The 21,754-nt window shown below is 41.0% G+C and overlaps 1 protein-coding gene across 12 annotated transcripts in view; it reads right to left on the bottom strand.

Annotated features, from left to right (window-relative positions):
- Positions 1–21,754, bottom strand: part of TRIO (trio Rho guanine nucleotide exchange factor) — a 437,405-nt gene that overhangs the window by 209,822 nt on the left and 205,829 nt on the right. For all 12 annotated transcript variants that reach the window (XM_039521976.1, XM_039521977.1, XM_039521978.1 and 9 more), the window contains 2 exons: positions 14,198–14,320; positions 2,597–2,788 (listed from right to left, as the gene is read on the bottom strand). In XM_039521976.1, coding sequence (XP_039377910.1) covers positions 2,597–2,788; positions 14,198–14,320 — 315 coding nt within the window. The remainder of the gene's footprint in view (positions 1–2,596; positions 2,789–14,197; positions 14,321–21,754) is intronic.

Raw genomic sequence — 21,754 nt, 5'->3', positions numbered from 1 at the left:
CTACTGATAACTGCTTCAACTGTGCTAAGGGATTACTCGCAAGCGAGTTGTTCCAATGCCACCACTGATGGTAAGAAGGAACTGAAGAGGGAGTCGGGTCGGCAGGGGTCTGAGCCCCCTGCTGCACCCTGCACCCCCTGGGGGCAGCGTTGGGGTGGGGACTTCGGGGAAGGGGTTGGATTGGGGCAGGGAAGGGGTGGAAAGAGGTGGGGCAGGAGCAGAGCCTAATGGAAGGGGTGGAGTGGGGGCGGGGCCAGAGGCAGCGAGGGGGGGGTGTCAGTGATGCGGCCCTCGGTTCAATGCATTAATCCTCATGTGGCCCTCGTGGTCATTTGAGTTTGAGACCCCTGATCTAACCCATCCTAGGTCTTCCTTTATTTCTATGGCCTCGCGCTTCGGTATGTATCACTGTGTACGGTATCCTTTCCAGGTCCTTTCTTGACACGTATCCAAACCCTCACAGTCATCTCTCTCCAATCTTAGTTCTTGCCTTACCCATGTTATCATCACTTATTTTAGATTTCATAGAAGTTTTTTGAATTCTTAGAAAAAGTAAAGCTCTCGACAGAACGTCTGAAAAAGGCACCACGAAGTGACAACAAAGTCACAACACTGCTGCAGATTTACAAGCAAGAGCAAGTGCCTAGCGAATGGGGAAAAGCAATAACAAGTACATATCTATATCAAAAAAGGAAATAGGAGTGAGTGCAAGAACTACAGAGCAATCCGCTTATTGAGTGTGCTGTGAAACACGTTCCCCAAGATGTTGCAGAGGAGAACGAGAGGTCTGAGGATGCAGTCCTGGCAGAGGAACAGGTTGCACTGAGACCGACATCAGAAAAAAACACACAACACAACTGAACCTGCTAAAAGAACTGTGTTGACTTCCCATGGGCTTTTAATAGCACTTGGCAGAAAGAGCTATGGCAAGTTTTGAGTATGTCTGGCATTCCCAAGAAATCGATTGAGCTGGTAGAAAGTATCAACAGCAAGTTGATGAGTGTGCAGAGAATAGAGAAGAAGCTGATGGAATGGTTCAGGATGACCACAGGAGTGCAACAAAGGATGCGCGGTATCACCGGATTTGTTCCACTTGGTACTAGAAGTAGTCGTGGCTGTAGCACTGAGAGATGAAATGGGAGGAGCCACGTTAAGTGGGAGAACAACGAATAACCTTAGATTCACAGATGATATTGACCTCACAGCATTGTCCTGGGTGGCCCTAGAGAATAACTGACAAGGTAGATCACCAGAGCAGAAAATTCAGACGGACGATAAGTACAGAGGACACAAAAATTATGGTAATTGGAAGACAGCAGGAAGAGACAAAGATTCAGGTCAGTGACAAAGAACTAGAAGAGGTGGAAAAATGTAACCTTGGAGGACTAGTATTGAAAATGGGAATTGGGAAGATGACATAAAAAAGAATCTTTGCTGCAGTAACGATACATAGCAGCACCAGATGATATCAGAGGAACACAGAGGAAAGAGAAAGTAGATCTATACTGAGACACCAAAAAATAACGTAAAGTATAATAGGTGAGAGTTAATTTTTAAGGACTCTCTTCATGTTGCATTAACGCAGCAAGTGTGGGTCTGTAAAGGGGAGAAGTGAGGAGAGCATGACCAAGACTGAATACTGAAACCACTGGCTGAACACCACATTTATGTCTAGAGTTGTAAAACAATCTAATAATGAACATTTTCACAGACCATTTGCTTTTCCTGTTTAATAAAATATATGAAACAGATGTTCACATACTGAAATCTATCCTATAAAACAGTTTGCAGAATGCAGTATATTTTGGATAATGTCCTTTCCTTCTCCACAAGGCATGACTTTTCTTCCTAAATTAAAATTTGCTCAAAATCTCACAAGCCCAGGACCAATCAGCCCTATGTGATATAATGTAACAGAATAATTAATAAGCTTCATTAGTATGGTGAATTGGGGGTGGGGAGAGAGGAGGAGGAAAAAAAATATAAACACTGCTAATCTACTTGAGGAGTAACTTCAGGAGCCCAATGCAAAATGGTTTTAAAATAATTACCCCTCACTCCATTTAGTTGATGCCTAGCAATCTGAGGTGCCTTCACTCCCCTTGATCTACTTTCAACCGGAAAGAAAATTCCACAAAGACTTCTACTTGTGTGCAGCAAACAGAAACAAATGTCTAGTGGAGAGACATGGGGGACAGGAGGCCTGGTTCTATTTCCAGCTCTGGGGAAAGTCACTGGACTTCTGTGCCTTGGTTCTCCCCCACCCCCTGAGCCACTGTCTTGTAAATACAGATTTTAAGCTCTCTCAAAGGCAGCGACCATCTCTTACTATGCCTACATATGAGCTCCCATAATACAAATAATCATCATCACATCTCATTCACGGATAAACAGCTGTCAGGGACTGTCAATGTACAGAGACAGCTAACACTGTGATGTCAGTAGAATAAGACCGGCTGACCTCAGTTTTGAATTAAATGCTCACTGTACATTGTATCCCATTAGCAAGAGATATATGTTATACCAATGAAAAGATTACTTGGCTTCCATCCTTTTCAAGTTTGCCAGGTATTTCCATGGTTTGTGGTCAGCTTACCTCTTTAACGTGAGTGTGAAAAGACACAGACATGTCCAGCAGGATCTTGCGTTGCTCCACACGCCTAACAAAATCCTGTATTCTGTCTTCCAACTGATGTGCAGCTTGATAAATCTCTTCTGGGTCACACTCCCCCGTCTGAGCCAGCTGCTCGGCGGCTTCTAGCAATTTATCTGCATTGGTATATGTGTTCTGCAGAAAAATAAAATGATGGTTTTACAGGGATAAGTGAACAGAAGGTAATGCTGGCCCCTATCTAAAGACACAATATGTTGCCCATTGCAGGAAACAAACGGGAAAAAACAGAACAGTAAAACATTAGGTTGCTGGAATCTCACGTCAATAACCTTCTCATACTCATTACAGTAGATAGGTAACAGTCTAATCCTCTGACATTGCCCTTTAATACACTGCAGAAAAAGGAACATCTGCAGACAAACTGTCACCTTACATACATCAGGCAATAAAATGCTTTTATGATTTTTTGCATATAGACAATTACCAGAGTAAAGGGAGGATCTATAAATGTCTGCTGCACTTTGCTTCACTTTCATAAAAAACAAAAAGACCTCTAGCTACTGTTCCTTTTGGGGGCAGTGGATGGAAATTCTTAGAGTTATAGGTCTTTGAAGTCCCGTTTTAACTAGCATCATCCTTTCACATAACTTCACTTTTGTAGTTGAAATGTGTGTTTCTCTCCTGTTAGGAAGAGTGGAACAATATCCAATTCATTCAAATAAAACATGGTGAATATTCACCATTTGTTGTTTATTCTCTTCATTGTTTTTTGTGGTGTTCTACCCACGCAATGAAAACACATCATGAGTGAAGCAGAATTTCTACTAGCATTGAATATACCCTAGTCCAAGATGCAGGACTTGGTCCATTCCTTCCAGGACTAGTAACATAAATCCACTGCCAGACTGAAGAACAGTTTTAAAGCCGGATATGTTGTAAATTAACATTGTTAAACACCATTTGACAGACCAGTAACAAAAACTCTCAGGTCAGAAAGCTTTTCCCAGCACTTATCCAAGAGCAATGACCAGAAAGAGGTGGTTTTAATTCATGTTTTTAAGTGGGGCATTTTGAAAAAATACCATACAACTGACAGCAATGAGGTGTGAAGAGTCAACAGATAAGAAAAAAAATCCTCAGGTTTCCTTGCAAAAGCTGATAAATTTGGCAGTTGTGAGGTGTTGAAATGGCGCGTAGGGAGGCAGGTAACTGGAGGGGGGGCAGGATGAAAGGGCAGTGGGAGGGTTCAGGGGGTAACTGGACACAAGTTGTGAAACAGTCTGGTGTTTGTGTGGCAGGGCCAAGTCAGGCAAATTTTGGAAGCTACATAAGGGATAGTTTCCCAGGAGTGGAGTGCTGACTGATGGCGCTTTTGGAAAGGAAGAGTGAGAGTTCAGCAGCTGCAAAAGGGAGAGGAGTCAGTGCACAAAACTGAACAAACAACAAAAATCAAAACCCCAAGAACCAAAAGACCCAAATATCTCTCCAAGAGAGCCTCTGTCAGCTGAAAGGAGACATTTTTAAACAAGTATGTTTCCTTACTTATTAAAACTGAAATGTAGAAATCTCGCTTACATTTACCTTTCATCCTGCGCTCTCTGTTCAGTGTGTTACACTTCCAATTAAATGCAGGTTTCACGCACCAGCACAGTCCCGCAGCGTTTACACTGCAAACACTAATGGGGAACTTTTAGCCACTAAAGAGGAAGACGACGGAGGCCTAGTCTACAGAAGAAAAGGGTTGCTGGCATAGCATTACCAGCAAACCTTCCTAAAAAGATGACGCTTATACCAGCAGAAGAGTGCTTTTGCCCATATAGCTTATATTGGGTCCCCACATAAAAACTGTGTTGGCAAAAGCCTTCTCGCTTTGCAAGTATAACTGTGGCCACACTAGGGCTTTAGCTGGTATGGAAAGGAAAAGAAAATAAATCACACCCCTAATAGATATTACCATACCAGTCAAAGTTTCTATTGTAGACCTGACCTAAAACATGACAAGGAACTAGGCAATCAGAGTTCTCCTTGCTTGCTTTGCCACTGAGTTACCGGGCAACTCCTACACAAATCATGTGTTCATCTTTGTGGCTCTGTATGTAGAACAGAGAATCTCTTACATACCTCAGCTAGGGAGGTAGAAATAGTAAAAGGTTTTATTTATTAGTGTGTGCAAAATTGCTTTGAGTGGCTCAGTTGGAAAGTGCTTGTGATGTAAAAAGTTTTTTTTTTTTTAAATAACATCACACAAACTAGAATAAAAAAAACTCGGGTAATGTTTGCATGTTTCTGTAAAAACTCATTCCTATAGCCTCCCTCTCACTTCCCCTAACAAACCTAATGTTTCATCTGATCTTGTTCCTTTAAGCTCAGGTTTTAACTCAATTTTTAAAATCAACCTCAACATTTTGAAATTAACTGTAAACATGATTCAAAGCCATTCCAAAATACTCCGATGTATTATCTGCCAGCAGCACAAACTTTTGTACATCTTGGGATCGAAAAACCTTGTCTGACTAAATACTGCTTTCAACTATTTCATTTTTTGACTTGTTCAGTATAATAAATTCATTAATTATTTATGCAACATTATTAGTCTCTAGTCTTTTTTAATTAAACTGTGCACACACCAGACAATGGGCGTCATCTCCCACTCTCCAACCCTAAAGGGAGGTTCTGAGTCTCTAAAACGTTGTACCCGAGGAAGCCTGCACCCGCACCGTAGTGGAGTGCACTACCCACCAACTCAAAAGATGTTAGAGCAGAACACTTCCTGGTCAGTACTTACATGTGCCCAGTGCTACAGCCAAAGCTCTCACAGATGAGCAAGAAAAGAAGCTCAATGCTCACAATTGTAACCTGAAAGGCTACACTGGCAACTACCTAGGGAACCAAGGGCCCCACCCACCGCCATCTGTGTGACTGAAGAGATCGTGTCCCATTTTATAATTAATCTGACAATTTATTCTTGTGAAATACTATTTAAGAATTCTGAGAGCATCCTGAGCATTTCAGATTTATCTTTCTGCAAACTGGAAGATGATCTAGATGAATTAAGGATTTAATGTAATTAAGAAGATAATGTAATTTGGATGTCATTTTCAAAAATTGCTCAAATGCTGTATCCTTAGACAGCATGCAGAAAAGAGGGTCAATCCTCAACTCATTTTGTAAACCTTCCTTCAACTAGTAATGACATCCAGTGGAAATGCTTTTTCTTATATAGTTATGCCAGTGTGCAGGCGCTAAGATCCTAAACATGGTGGGTTGTGCTGGAGAACTCCCCAAGACAGATGAATGAAAAGGGTGCAAAGAGAAGGCATCTCTTTAGGAATATAATAAAACTGATCTAAAGCATGCAAGGTGATTTTATATCTAGCAGTCAGTTAAGGCTATTCGAGCAGGCTGGGAGGATAAGAGTAGCAGCATGGCACTAGAAGCGGTTTATGCCCATTTCCTAACTAGACAGGGAGGCATTCATGGTGTAGATCAGCTTTAACTATCTGTATTAAATTAACATGACTTTTCAGTAGGGCTGTCACTTAATCACAGTTAACTCATGGGATTAACTCAAAAAAATTCATTGTGATTAAAAAAATGCATCGTGACTAATCGCAGTTTTAATCGCACTGTTAAACAACAGAATACCAATTGAAATTTATTAAATATTTTGGATGTTTTTCTACATTTTCATATATATTGTATTCTGTGTTGTAACTGAAATCAACATGATTTCATGTGTTATTTTTTATTACAAATATTTGCACTGTAAAAATGATAAACAAAATAGTATTTTTCAATTCACCTCACACAAGTACTGTAGTGCAATCTCTTTGTCGTAAAAGTGAAACTTACAAATGTAGATTTTTTTTTGTTACATAACTGTACTCAAAAATAAAACAATGTAAAACTTCAGAGCCTACAACTCCACTCAGTCCTACTTCTTGCTCAGCCGATCACTAAGACAAACAAGTTTGTTTATATTTACAGGAAATACTGCTGCCCTCTTCTTATTTACAATGTCACCAGAAAGTGAGAACAGGCATTTACATGGCACTTTTGTAGCTGGCATTGGAAGGTATTTACGTGCCATACATATATTAAACATTTGTATGCCCCCTCATGCTTTGGACACCATTCCTGAGGACATGCTTCCATGCTGACGACTAAGGCTTTGTTTTAGTCATGGGTAGTTTTAGTAAAAGTCTTGTACAGGTCACGGGCAGTAAACAAAAATTCATGGCCCGTGACCTGTCCATGACTTATACTGTATATCCCTAACTAAAACTTGGGCGGGGGTGCTCGGGGGGAGGGGGCAGCAGCACGGTCCAGGGATGCCATGGGTGCCGGAGTACTGGCAGGGACTCCCTCCATGTGTCCCTGCAGCTTCTAGGTGGCAGAGGGCTTGGGGCTCCACCCACTGCTCCCACCACAAGCCCCTGCTGCACAGCTCCCATTGGATGGGAACCGCAACCAATGGGAGCTGCGGGCGCAGGCAGCACGCAGAGCTCTCTGGCCTCTCCTTCACCTAGGAGCTGCAGGGCCATGCCAGTGGGAGCTGGGAAGCCCCCCACCCTGAGGTAAGCGCCCCTCCACACACACACACACTCCCCAACCCTCTGCCTCTAGCCCTTCCCACACACTAAACTGCTGCTCCTGGCCCAGGGGCTTCCCGGCTCGGGCAGCACCTGAGTCAGCACCAGTCGCTGCAGAAGTCATGGAAAGTCACGGAATCCATGACTTCCATGATAGACTTGCAGCCTTATTGATGATGCTCATTAAAAAAAATAATGCATTCATTAAATTTGTGACTGAACTCCTTGGGGAGAACTCTATGTTCCCTGCTCTGTTTTACCTGCATTCTTCCATATATTTCATGTTACAGCAGTCTCAGATGATGACCCAGCACGTTGTTCATTTTAAGAACACTTTCACGCAGATTTGACAAAACGCAAAGAAGGTACCAATGCGAGATTTCTAAAGATAGCTACAGCACTTGATGTGAGGTTTAAGAATCTGAAGTGCCTTCCAAAATCTGAGAGGGACGAGGCGTGGAGCATACTTTCAGACGTCTTAAAAGAGCAACACTCCGATGTGGAAACTACAGAACCTGAACCACCAAAAAAGAAAATCAACCTTCTGCTGGTGGCATCTGACTCAGATAATGAAAATGAACATGCGTCGGTCTGCTCGGCTTTGGATTGTTATAGTGCAGAACCCCTCATGTCCTCTGGAATGGTGGTTGAAGCATGAAGGGACATATAACTCCTTAGCGCATCTGGCATGTAAATCTCTTGCAACGCCAGCTACACCAGTGCCAGGCTAACGCCTGTTCTCACTTTGTAACCAAGAAGCGGGCAGCATTATCTCCTGCAAATGTAAACAAACTTGTTAGTCTGAGCGATTGGCTAAACAAAAAATAGGACTCCGTGGACTTGTAGGCTCTAAAATTTTACATTGTTTTATTTTTTAATGCAGTTTTTTTGTACATAATTCTACATTTGTAAGTTCAACTTTCATGATAAAGGTTTCACTACATTACCTGCATTAGGTGAATTGAAAAATACTATTTCTTTTGTTTTTTTACAGTGCAAATACTTGTAATCAAAAATAAATATAAAGTGAGCACTGTACACTTTGTATTCTGTGTTTTAACTGCAATTGATATATTTGAAAATGTAGAAAACATCCAAAATATTTAAATAAATATTACTGTTACTGTTTAGCAATCCGATTAATCGCAATTAATGTTTTTAAACGCTTGGCAGCCCTACTTTTCAGAGACTCTGCAGTAGCTGTCACCTTCATGAGCCATCCCGCAAGAAAACGAACAGCGGTTACGTATTTATATAGCACAAAATATAATGTATCTAGACTTCGTACAAAAATTAAATGTGATTTAAATAAAATGGCACAGAGTCGTAGCCACCACCAATATAAGAAAATGGACAAGGGCTACCAAGTAACTGGTAAAAGGAGGAGGCTACAATGGTCTCATATGAGCTGGTTGAAATATAAAGGCCTTATTTCAGCCTTGACTTATTCTACAAACAGGCTCAGGAGGGCATGGTCAGGAAGGGATTTCTACAGACTTGGTCCCTAAACCAAGGAAGCCGATCCATAGCTCAGTTAAGATGCAACCTCCATATGGATAAAAAGTTAACTCAGCTTTGTAGCAGAAACACATGGCTAACAGACTCTTGCCCTGTACACCATACATGTATCTTGGGCAGAGACCATTATGCACAATTGGACATCTCTCAGCCACAGCTGCAAAAAAAAGGAATAGCTGAGTCAGAATCCAATCCACAAATACATAAGGGAATAAACACAAAACAGTTGTCAACATCCAAAGTTTTTTAAGCTGAGAATCTTTTGCTCTACAAGTGGGCTGTTAAAGGTAACTGAAATCGAAATCCTATACATGTGGGGTAAATGTTCTTATGTGAAATTTTAGCTAGCAGGGAAGAAAGGGTAGCCTCTAGCACTGCTTCTTTGAAGGTAAAATTGGTCAATTTGGTAGTACCTGTTACTACTCACTTGCGGCTTGTGTGTGTAATACTGAAACATTTTTCCATGTGTGTTACAATCTCCATATTTTGTAGACATATTCATACCTAAGGCTATGATTTTATCATGGTTGCATGTTGTGTGCTAGCTTATTCTATGACTTCCAGAGACCTCCATGATTTCAGCCCATGGTGGCTAGGAGTTGCAGGGTCACCACGCCACCCACAACGACTAGGAGCTGGGGGGGGCCCTGCAGGTGGCGGGGTGACCCTGCAGCTCTGGGCTGCTTTGGGCAGCGGAGGGACCCTGCAGTTCAGGGCCACCTCAGGGGGCAGGGGGATCTCACAGCTTCCGGCCATCTTGGGCAGTGGGAGCCCCTGCAGCGCTGAGCCCTCACAGGCGGTGGGGGTCCCCCAGAGCTATGAACCAGGGCCCCCACAGTTGCCCAGCCACCACGGGTGGTGTGGGGACACCACAATTCCTCATTTTGTCATGGATATTTTTAGTAAAATGAGGGACAGGTCACGGGCTTCCATGAATTTTTCTTCATTGCCTATCCATTACTTTTACTAAAAATATCTATGACAAAATATTAGCCTTATTCATAACTGCTAAAGAAAGCATTTTAACCGATAGCTAATGTGACAAATCCTGTTTGCATTTGCATTGATGGGATACATAAACATACTGCAGGCCAATGTCTTCTACCTATTGCCCTTGTTGTAGAAAACCAATGTTTTCCTGTACAGTGAGCAGATGAAAGTGTCAATCTTTCATCAGAACGTTTAACCTGTGATAAGACTGATGTCTGCTGATGTTACAGGGAATTATGAACACTTTTTGCATGTTGTGGGCTAGCTTATTCTATGATTCTTTTAAGCAGTCCTGGGGAGCTGGAATCTGAACTACCCCGGAGAAACAGCATAGGAGGAAAAAAGGACAGATCGCCTGTCTGAACTTGTCAGCTCCTTAGCTGAAAGCGAATAGTTCAGCATTTACTAGTGGCTCCAGGTGATTGAGCAATGTAGCCAGGTGGGATTTCAAGGGGATGATGCCTACTCATCTTTTTTTGGTAGAGTTGACACTGATAACCCCAGGTGTGGCCAGATTCTCTGATCAAAGGAAAAATGTGAATAACTCAAAAGTGTATGTAGGGAATAAGTACACTTCAAATTTAACTTTCATCTGCTGTCACTCTTACAGAATATAATGCATCTCCTAGCAAAAAACTGCCATATGCCTGAACACAAGTGAACAGCATGAGTATGTGAACATAACAATGAATGTGATGTCTAAGTCCTGAAGTATAAAAATCAACTGTCCTATCTGGAATACACAAAGCAGGGATGCATGTTTGTGGCCTGCTTATATTTGGTTTAGAGAAGGGAAAAATCTCAAAGGGTGTGCCTGTCTTGGCAGTCACCATAGAACCAGAAGTCAGAGATGGAAAAAAAGACTTATTAGGTCATCTTGTCTATCCTTTTGCCAGTGAAGGATTGTTCGCTACAGTATATTTAAGTACTTTGTCCAGTCTAGTTTTTCAAGTCTCGAGCAACAGAGATTCCACCCCTTCCCTGAGGAGATTATTTTTCAATCTAGTAGTGCTCAGCATCAGGAAGTTTTTCCTTATTATTCAGCTTAAGTTTTTCCTTTGTTCAGTTTCATTACATTACACCTAAAACGACTCCTCTTGTTGCCTAGATCAGGTCCATGGACCACCAGTGGTCTGCGAGCTCCATTCAAGGTGGTCCGCGGATAGTTCCCTCGAAGGTGCGCACCTGGGCAGCCCACACGAGAGAATGAAGGGCCAGCTACCTAATTAGTGGAGCCGTGCAGGTGTGGCTCCACTAATTAGGTGCCTGGACCCTAGAGAAGATGCACATGTAAGGTGAGGTGGTGGCCTTGGGGGGGAATAGGGGATAGGTGGGAGGGGGCAGTGGGGTGAGAAGAGGGGGTGGGGGGAATTTGGAAAGTGCAGGGCTGCAGCGGCCAGAGAACGAGGCGACTTTCCCCAGCTCCAGGGCTGTGGCTGCCAGGGAGAGACAGCCCTCTTTCCCAGCCCCAGCTCGAGGGCTGCCGACGCAGGGGAGAGACCCCCCTTCTTCCCAGCCCCAGCTCGGGGGCTGCCGTGGCAGGGGAGAGAGGGCACATCCATCACATTAGAAAGCTAAGACTACTGATATTAAAATATGAGTTGTGTGCTTTTATTTGTAGAACAAAAAAAAGTTAATTACTACTTTATCCAAAGCACTTTACAGTAGTTAGCTAACGGTACAAACAACATTTGGAAAGATCATTAAGTGGTTCGCCGAGACCCGCAGCAATTTTCAACTGGTCCACGAAAAAAAAGTTTGAGAATCACTGGCCTAGATCAATTCCTCTCTCCCAGACGTTTACACCTTTCAAATATTTTCACCCTGTTCTCTCTTAGTCACGTTTTGTTATTTTAATCTTTCTGCTCAAGTATCAGTGTAAAATATCTAATGGACTTCCTCTCCAGTGTTTTAAACAAAGAGGGCCTGGCCTCTCTCAACCAGAAAGTAATGACTCTGAACATGAAACTAAAAATACGTTTGCTATAAATGAAAAATTAAGAGTGTGAATGGAATCCAGCGCCGGTGTATAGCCCTAAGGTTGTTTCAGTGTCTTTGAGCCCTTTGTCAGGATATTATAATGAGAGATCTGGTTTTCTCATGGTGTTTCAGTTCCTGGATGGTGGAGATGCTCTAAGATAGGGGTGGGCAAACTTTTTGGCCCGAGGGCCACATCTGGGTTGGGAAATTGTATACGGGGCCATGAATGTAGGGCTGGGGCAGGGGGTTAGGGTGCGGGAGGGAGTGCGGTGTGCAGGAAGGGGCTGAGGGCAAGGGGATGGGGCGGAGGAGGGGGTGCGGGGCATTCTAAGGGGTTCAGGGCAGGGGGTTGAGGTGCAGGGGGGGTGCGATGTGTGGCAAGGGGCTCGGGGTGCAGGAGGGGTGCGGTGGGGGCTCAGGGTAGGGGGCTGGGGTGCAGGTGCAGGAGAGGTTCAGGGTGCAGGCTCCAGCCTGGCACCACTTATCTTGAGCAGCTCTGGGGTGGCAGCGGCGTGCAGCGGGGCCTCAGGGCCGTGGTGCCGGCCACTTCCGGGAGCGGCAAGGGGCCCACGATGCCATGGAGATGGCAATACAAAGCCCTGATGGGCCAGATCCATCATTTGCCCACCCCTGCTCTAAGACATGCTCTCAACATTACAGGTCCATAAATGGCTACCTTGTGCATTAAACAGGAAAACTAATACAAACAAAACCCACATCTTGTAAACATACAATATTTGACCCTCACTCACACTTTGATCAATCCACTATACTGTCTATTAAATCTGTACTTCTGGTCCTGTTAATACTTCACAGTATTCTGTTTGTCTGAGTGTCACTTCCAGCAGTCATTTGCAAAAAAGACCCAATGGGAAAACACCACAACCTCCCAATTTAAACTCTAACATTCCCCTAGTAAACAAACCAGCTTAGACACATCTACTATCTATGCACAAGGTAGCCATATATGGTTTGCCTTAGCATACATGTTTTCCAGTATAATTCATCAATAAAACTGGCTAGCAGATATTCCTGACAGTGCAAGCATCACCAGTAGTGTGTGTGTTGAAGCTAAGTGTCAGCTACACACGGGTTGTTATTTTTCCCATTTTTGATGATTGATATCACAATACCTTTCTTGTCTGGTAACTATTTCTCCAAGTCTTTTCTTTTCAAACGTTACAAGCTGTGATTTCACTAATTGCAACTCAATTTCTTTTAAGATAATACCCAGATTTACTCATTTCTTTAATGTCTTCCAAGCCTTTTTGTGACTATGCAGTATTTCCAAGGTGCGCAATAATTCCTAGTTACACCTTCCTTATCGTCCAAGCTAAAACCAGGCATACAAAAGCATTCAATAGGCTCAGTCATTTCTCTCACACCATATGCTTTTAAAAAAGCTCTGGGTGAATAAAAACTGAATTCATAAATGTTACTGATAATCTTACTTGATGCTAGAGCTGGTCGAAAATATTCCAAACAAACTGTTTTCCACCCAACAATGTTGATTTCATGGAAACCAGGCACGTTGGCTACCCGGCTTCCCAGGCTTCCACACATGCCTGACTTGAAACTCAGCAGCCAGGGAACGTTGGAGCCTGGGGTGCAGGGACTGGAAGTATTCAAACAATCCCATTTTGGTTCTTCTGAAATGCAAGAATTTTTAAGATGTCCCTCCCATGGAAGACTGCACATATCTGACTTTTTGTGCTGATTAAGAATTAAAGTTTTTATTTTATTTTATCTGAGAAATGTGAAGTTTTTCACGGGATGGAAATTCCAGTACCTGCACAACCTGCACCACAACTTGAATTGTAAACATTCTGCTCAGAAGAAATGTATCTATTATTACATCCCATTTCATCACCTAGCATACATGTTAAACTCATTTGTTTTAACAGGGAGAATGGTCGTCAATCTTAACCCAAGCAACATAAGCACAAGTCCTTAAGTCCCAACTTTATGTACAAAAATGTTCTCATTTTCATATTGATGTTTCTGCAGCCAAACAAAGGTATTGTTATATTTATGAGATTGATGTGAATGCTTAAACCCATGGTTAAAAACCAATGTTTACTATCATTTGTTTTAATTGGTTATGTTGAATGGCTGACCATTGAGTTTATCAGATGGGTGTTTGGTTTTTACAAACAATGAGGTGTGCCTACCTGCACCCAATCTGATATTAAAGATTTCAGAGATTTCTTGTTTGTTGTTCTTGCAAGCATCATTTTCACTTTTTGCTGTTGATGCATTGCTTTTTGCTTTCAATATTTTTATGCACAATTGAAAACTCAAATAAAAATCTACTCTAGCAGTTAAGTTAAAAGGAAACACTTAGAATTTAATTTGCATGGTGTCTGGATTCATTTTTTTCTTCCCAGAGCACTCAGTGTGCCCAGCCCTTCAATGTCAAGTAAGCAATTTAAGGCACCATTGAACAGTGATATAGGTTCAATTGTTTAACAGGATATGGGTTTAACACGTTTGAAACTTTTACCTGTGCTACTTCTTCAAAGTCTTCATGGCGTTTCTGCAAAGCTCTGGCCCGATGCAGGGACTTTCCTACCCCGGTGTGTTTGCTAAGGAAAGCTTCTCCATGGTTTTCAATCCAATCCAATACCTGCAACAAAAACACAACCGCATAAAATATAGCTTCAATGCATGCTTCTCTGTTTTGCTTCCAGAGCCTGCTTCCTGCAGTGGGAGAAATAAAAAGCAATAAAAGTAAGCTATCAAAGAAACTGAAGAGCAGTTAGTTATGCAACAATCTACAAAGAACTGTATTGATAGTTCTGATGTCAGTTTTCCCTTTACAAAATTTTAATAAAGCTTTACATTGAAAGCAGGGCCAGCTCCAGCTTTTTTGCCACCCCAAGCGGCGAAGGGGGGAAAAAACAAACAAAGGAAAACCTGATTGAGCTGTCACCAAAGAGGAAGAGAGGGATTGAAGGGCTTGCCACCGAATTGCCGCCAAAAACCTGGATGTGCCGCCCCAATAACGGATGGAGTGCTGCCCCTTTCTATTGGCCATCCCAGGCTCCTGCTTCCTACAGAATATGTTGACAGAGTTCTAACAAGACCCAGGGGACTCCACAGCAAGAACACCCTAAGTTCTACAGCAGAGTCCATGGATTCTGTAGCACTGTGATTTGACAGGCTGGAAATTTTGTAGCAATTTAGTTTAAACTCCAGTTTTTAATTAATTGAACACACAGCACAGTATCTATTTTATCTTTGCTGATGTAGAACTGATTTACATACCCTCTACATTTGTATTTATTTATTTTTATAACTACATTGCACCACAAAAGTAATGAGGAGAGTTAGAGGTTTTGGCAGCTGGACGGGGACAGTTGGGACTTTTGGCACTTAGGGAAATGTTGGATCTATTACAGATAAGCACATTAGATTGATGTTTCCACTAATTTAGAGAAGTGAAAACATTTAGGTTGGCATTTAAATTGTCATTATTAGGCACGGAGTTAATTTTCTGTAGATAAATGAGGAAGTTCACACTTTTGAAGAGCTATTGTTTCAGGTTCTTTGGAGACTGGCTGTATGTCTACACTGCAATAAGACACCCGTGCCAGCTGACTTGGGCTTGGGGGTCTCCACTGCAGGGTTGCTTAACTGTGGTGTAGATGTTCAGGCTCGGGCTGGAGCCTGAGCTTTGAGACCCTCCTCCCTTGCAGGCTTCTAGAGCCTGGGCTCCAGCCTGAGCCCAAATATCTACACTGCAATTAAACAACTTCGCAGTCAGAGGCCCAAGAGCCCAAGTCAGCTGGCAGGAGCCAGCCACGGATATTTAATTGCAGCGTAGAGCTACCCTAGGAGACAACTGCAACAGTTAACCTTAATGCAAACGGAGTAACCTTCACAACCATGAGAGTTTTTTGGTGGTGTTTTTTAAACGAAAGCTTAGACTCTGGGAGCATAATTCTGCACTTTGAGACACTGAACACAAGGCCTTGAATAATTTAACATTTTTTTCTGTAATAAATCAATAATGGACTTCACACGATCGAAGAACATTTTACTGGATAGCACATTTAAGTTCTACTTTTCAAGGGAGTTCCTAGTCTCCTACAGTGTAGTAAAATCAATGGAAGGGTCAGCAGACAAGAAGCCAATCCTAGGATCCTTGCATATTTTCACTGAAAGGTGTTAATGCTACAAGTTATGTCTGTATCACAAGTTTTAATTAAAAAAACGAGGCTCTCAAAGACAAAAATAATCAATTATTGTATTAATAAGCTAGATCTTTAAACCTCACACTACAGTGCCTGCGCCAAGAACTCTGTAAAACTGTGGACTCCATACTGCACAACAGTTTCTACATTTAACAATATTCTCTACAGTGTTACACACATCCTCTTCATGGGGGTAGAAAAGGGACATCTCATAGTTGACATTTAAAAAAAATGAAAGAAACTTAAGTTCATTACCTTAAATCTTTCAATGAAAGTTTAAACAATTAGAAAGACTTTATACAATATTTAATTCCACAAGTGCAAGACTGCTACACAGAACAAGGAGAAACTTCACGGTAGTGATACAATACACATCTTCCAGAATTCAACCTGACCAAGAGGAATTTCTTTTATATATATCCTATACAATACTACATAACACAGCCTTAGTGATAAGTTTTATTTAAGAGCTGCCTTAGAAGTGCACACTCACAGGTCCCCTAGATACACTTTCTAGTCTTTTTTTTCTTTATACAGCATTTAAAAGTTATATTTAGGTTTTGAGAGGTGCAGTAATTAACTGGAGACAGTGACAACACGGGTACATATATTTAAGAGCTCGATACACCGTATGGATCTACATTTGTGACTTCACTTTACGGACTGTTACATCAATACAAAGTAAATAAATAAATAAATATGAATATAAAAATAAATAAAAAATTTGTTCATGCGCATTTGTCTTTCCTTTATGTGTAGTTTAAAGCCAAAATATTTTATGAAGACAACATTTCAGAATTTAGTTATTTTCTTTATTAGAGTAATGATATAAACTAGCATTAGAGCTAGGGGATGAGCTGTCTACTTTTAGCTCACCATTTACACAGCTGGGATAATTTACTATCCTTCCAGATAGCTACCTACTCTTCAAGTTTTATATAAACTTATGAATTAACCTGAACCCTAAGTAGGCAGCTATCTGGAAAAATAATAAATTACCACAACTGCACTGCTTCTTAAGGCACACTGTCAGCTTAATTAGTAAACATCTGTATTACTGCAGCACCTAGGAGCTACAACACTGGTCACAAAGCAAATAATGGGCAAAGCAGGAAGCAGACTGCGGTAGCATCCAGAATCCCTGCTGTATCCACTACTCAACTTTCATTCTACGTATTTGCTTCCAGAAAAGCATGGTGCTATTCACAACGGTGTGAATATAGCTTGAAATAGAATACAAGTCAGATGCAATAAAAAAGAATTCACCACAATGATTTGTTAAGGCATCTCTAACTAAGTTCAATGTGATGGGGTGTTCACCCCTCGTCAGCCCTGGAGGGGCCACAGCGCCTCAGAAAGGGCTAATTAACCTTCACAGTTGCACCTGCAGGGAGGCCCTGGAGTTTACAAACACTAATTACAGAAGAGGCCCAGCTGGAATAGGCTTATAAAAAGAGGAAGTTTGTTAATAGCAGATGGGACTGCAGTCACTCTCTGGGCCTAGTGAGGAGAGGAGGAGGAGGAAACCCAGGAGGAAACAGAAGCCCTGGGATCCTAATCCTGAGGGAAGGCGCTTACCCAAAAGAGGAGTGGAGAAGAAAGCCAGCAGGGGATAGACTAGGAAGAGCCCAGGGAAATGGCAGCCAGGGTAGAGACACTGCAGACTTTGACTGATGATTATAGGATCCCTGGGCTGGAAACAGGAGTAGCAGGCAAGCCTGAGTTCCCCTACTAGCCACCGGGAAGTGGCGCAGGACTGGTGAAGGCGGCAGCTGGACAGTTGGACCAGCAAGACGTCAATACCCTGGAAGGGGAAAACTATACAGTGAGCCAGCCAGAGGGCTGAATCATGAAGAGAGAGCAGATGAGGCCAGACGAGAGCCGATCCCCAGACCCACTGCCAGTGGTGAGCGAACCCTTTTACAGTCTGCTTACCTGTATGATCACAATTCAAGTAGTTAACGTTTACTCCAGTGAAAGTCTACACTGAATTATTTTGAGATAGTTTGTCTAATTTCTGAAATCTACCTGCTTGAATTCTATACATTATCTCACCTTATTTACACAATCTGCCACCTTTACTGACTAAATTAAGTTTTTCACAGCTCTTCACTCCTCTTGGCATCTCACAGCCACTACAGCTATGAGGAGGTGGACTGGGATTCTTTTCTGCCTTTTGCATGACCAACACATTTTCTTGCCAAAGTTCCAGTCCTGTAACGGTATACGCATGGATAATTTGATGCATGTGTATAATTACAAACGACACTTTTAAATGTAATTTTTATTTGTTGGTGGTGCATACCTCAGAAGGGTCCCTTTCTAGCTTTGAGATCTGAGTTGGCAGGACTGGCAGTTAGGAAAAAATGCTTAAGTTTGTCAACTGATTTCCAGATCATATTTTCTTGACACCCACAATATGTAATTGCATGATGCCACATTCACAGCCACTTAAGGTAAGAAACACACTTCAATAAATCACTTTAGGCCATGTGTCTGGGGTCCAACACTAAAGAGACAATAAAGAAAAACAATATTGCTGTTGTATAATTTTTTTTAGGAAAAATTATTTATCAAATTTACTATTTTTCTAGTTTATTCTTGGATTGTCTTTAATTTTGTTCTTTGAAAGCAAAAGGGTTGACTGGAGAAGGTACAAAAAATGTGTAACTAAGAAACATGGTCATGTCTAGTATACACATATAATGATTATATTTTCTTCATAATGATTTAATAAAATCCATTTGTAAAATTTGTACTTAAAGGTGGGTGAAACAAAAGACTGATTTGTTCTCTGGCCTTGAAACACATCTATTAAACACAGACTCTGAAAATAGTAGTGTTTCTCTTCAGTTTAGTTTAACAGATAAAGAGAACAGTTTTAAACCTTACTGTAAAGCTAGGCTTGGCAGAATTTGTGTTTGTTTTTAATAATTTTGACAGATATTAATGTTTTAAAGCTTTTTTATTTTTATCAATATAAATTTCCACAGTTGTGGGAAATCAGGGGGCCAGATCAGACAATTATTTAATGACCGTAGAGACAGATTCTAAAAGTGAATGCTTTATAACTGTTAAAACAGTCATCATATACATGTCAAAATATAAAAAATAAATATCCTTAAATCAAACCCTCATAAGTTCTCAAGCAGCATTTTTGTTACTTTGCCTATCTGTAAATTTCAGTTATTGTTAATGGAAATTTTTCTTCATTTGTTAGTGTGTGTGTGTGGTGAAATCAAGGATTACTGACATTACTGATAAAAATCTAACCCTTTCAATCCTAACAACAGTTAATATCCTGTAATAAATACCCTCTTGGACACAAAACCACAAGCCAAACTTTGAATTTACAATAGCTCATACTTTCTAATTATTTCAAGATTTGTATCTTTAGCAACAATAACAAAACAGTCCCTACTTGAGAAATCTCAATGACAATTTCAAGACCATGCAACTTCAGAAAAATGATGCATTAAGCTGAAAGCAGTTGGGCTGTTCCCTGTCTTGTGCAGAAGTTCATGTTTTCATCTATATTAAGACTGATAGGAATTTAGAAAGATGAATATGCATACAACATTCATCTCTAAGAACTTCATCACATGCCCACAATTTTTACTTGACTTTACCAACTTCTAAAGCACCCCTATGGCTTACCAGGTCCACTGAGACCCCAGAAGGCAGATGTAAGCTATGATCCTACAATCAGGCAAAACTTATCAACTCCAGTAGTATCTATTCTGGGCACTAGTTTGTAACTGAAAGACAGTTTCAAAACCACACATAATTGCAAGTAAAAGGGCCAACATACCACGATTGTACTATTGTAATTAAAAGCAGTAATGAAAACAAGATGTTGTTCAGTTCCATGTGTTCTATACAGATGCACTTCATTAGCACATTCCAGTACATTTCCCTTATTTCCAAAGAGCTCCTATTTAAATTGTCTTAATTTAAACCTGTCCAAATAACATTTTCAAGAATTCCATGTACTGTAGTGGCTTACTTGACATTCCTGTACTATTTGTGCTGGTGAGATGAAGTTACACAGCCTTCAAGCAGGGAAGTTCAGTCCATGCCCTCCTCCCCAGAAAACTATAGAAGGGAAATGAAAACCTCTGATATTAGCCAGGCATGTTGCATAAACACATGGCTGCACAAAATGAGGAAGACGCTGAGGATTCTGTCATGTGTAGGGAGAATGAAGCCCAGAGACCAGGATTGAAAGACTTTTCACTGCTTCAATGGTCTAGCTACAGTTGATGCACATCTCTGTATGCAATAATTTTAAAAAAATCAAGACATGCTTAAGTGGACAGAAACTCCTCGGTCTGCAGGAATAAGGGGGAAAATGAGTACCTACTGGTGATGTATTTTCAATGTTCCTGGCTAGTTTCAAGGAGGCCACTCTCCTAACATTTTAGATGTGAAACTAAGGTGAACTAAGAATGCAGAAGGGTTATTATTATAAAGACAAATTCTGCTCTCAATTACATTAGACTTCTAGAGTTAATTCAGATTTACATAGATTTTACTGACAACTGAATTTGGCCAACAGAGGAGTAAATGGAAGGCACTGAATATAGGACTGAGGCAAACTTTGCACTCCACACAGTGATGGTGACGCCCTGACTTTCCAAATGGTGCAGGTGGGGAGATTTTCTCAGGGGAAAAGTAAACGGACTATGAATAAAGCCACAAAAACTGAGCAACACTACTTTTTCCAAAGTGAACCTAGCACTACTTCATATCTTTGTACTAGGGCTACTGATTAATCGCTGTTAACTCACGTAATTAACTAAAAAAATTCATCGTGATTAATAGCCATTTTAATTGCAGTTAAACAATAGAATAATGACTGAAATTTATAAAATATTGTGGATGTTTTCCTACATTTTCATATATATTGTATTCTATGTTGTAACTGAAATCAAAGTGTATATTTTTTACTATAAATATTTGCACTGTAAAAATGATAAACAAAAGAAATAGTATTTTTCAATTCACCTCAAACAAGTACTGTAGTGCAATCTGTCATGAAAATGCAGTTTATAAATGTAGACTTTGTTACATAACTGCACTCAAAAACAAAACAATGTAAAACTCCAGAGCCTACAAGTCCATTCAGTCCTACTTCTTTTTCAGCCAATCACTAAGAGAAAACAAATTTGCTTACATTTACAGGAAATAATGCTGCCCTCTTCGTACTTACAATGCCACTAGAAAGTGAGAAAAGGCATTTGCTTGGCACTTTTGTAGCGGGCATTGCCAGATATGCTAAACAGAAGTCTTAAAAGAGCAAACCTCTGATGCGGAAACTACAGAACCCGAACCACCGAAAAAGAAAAACTTTCTGCTGGTGGCATCTGACTCAGATAGTGAAAATGAACATGGATCGGTCCACACTGCTTTGGATTGTTATCAAGCAGAAACTGTCATCAGCATGGACCCATGTCCCCTGGAATGGTGGTTGAAGTATGAAGGGACATATGACTCTTCAGTGTATCTGGCACATAAATATCTTGTGATGCCAGCTACAACAGTGCCATGAGAATGCCTGTTCAGGTGACACTGTAAACAAGAAGCGGGCAGCATTATCTCCTGCAAATGTAAACAAACTTGTTTGTCTGAGCAATTGGCTGAAAAAGAAGTAGGACTGAGTGGACTTGCAGGCTCTAAAATTTTACATTGTTTTATTTTTGAATGCAGGTTTTTTGGTACATAATTCTACATTTGTAAGTTCAACTTTCATGATAAAGAGATTGCACTACAGTACTTGTATTAGGTGAACTGAAAAATACTATTTTTTTTACTTTTGTTTTTTTTACAGTACAAATATTTGTAATAAAAAATAAATATAAAGT

This window comes from Mauremys reevesii, linkage group 2 (genome assembly GCF_016161935.1).
Source record: "Mauremys reevesii isolate NIE-2019 linkage group 2, ASM1616193v1, whole genome shotgun sequence".
NCBI lineage: Eukaryota > Metazoa > Chordata > Testudines > Geoemydidae > Mauremys > Mauremys reevesii.
Note: the sequence above shows the minus strand (reverse complement) of the source record. Positions and strands in the feature narration are given on the sequence as shown.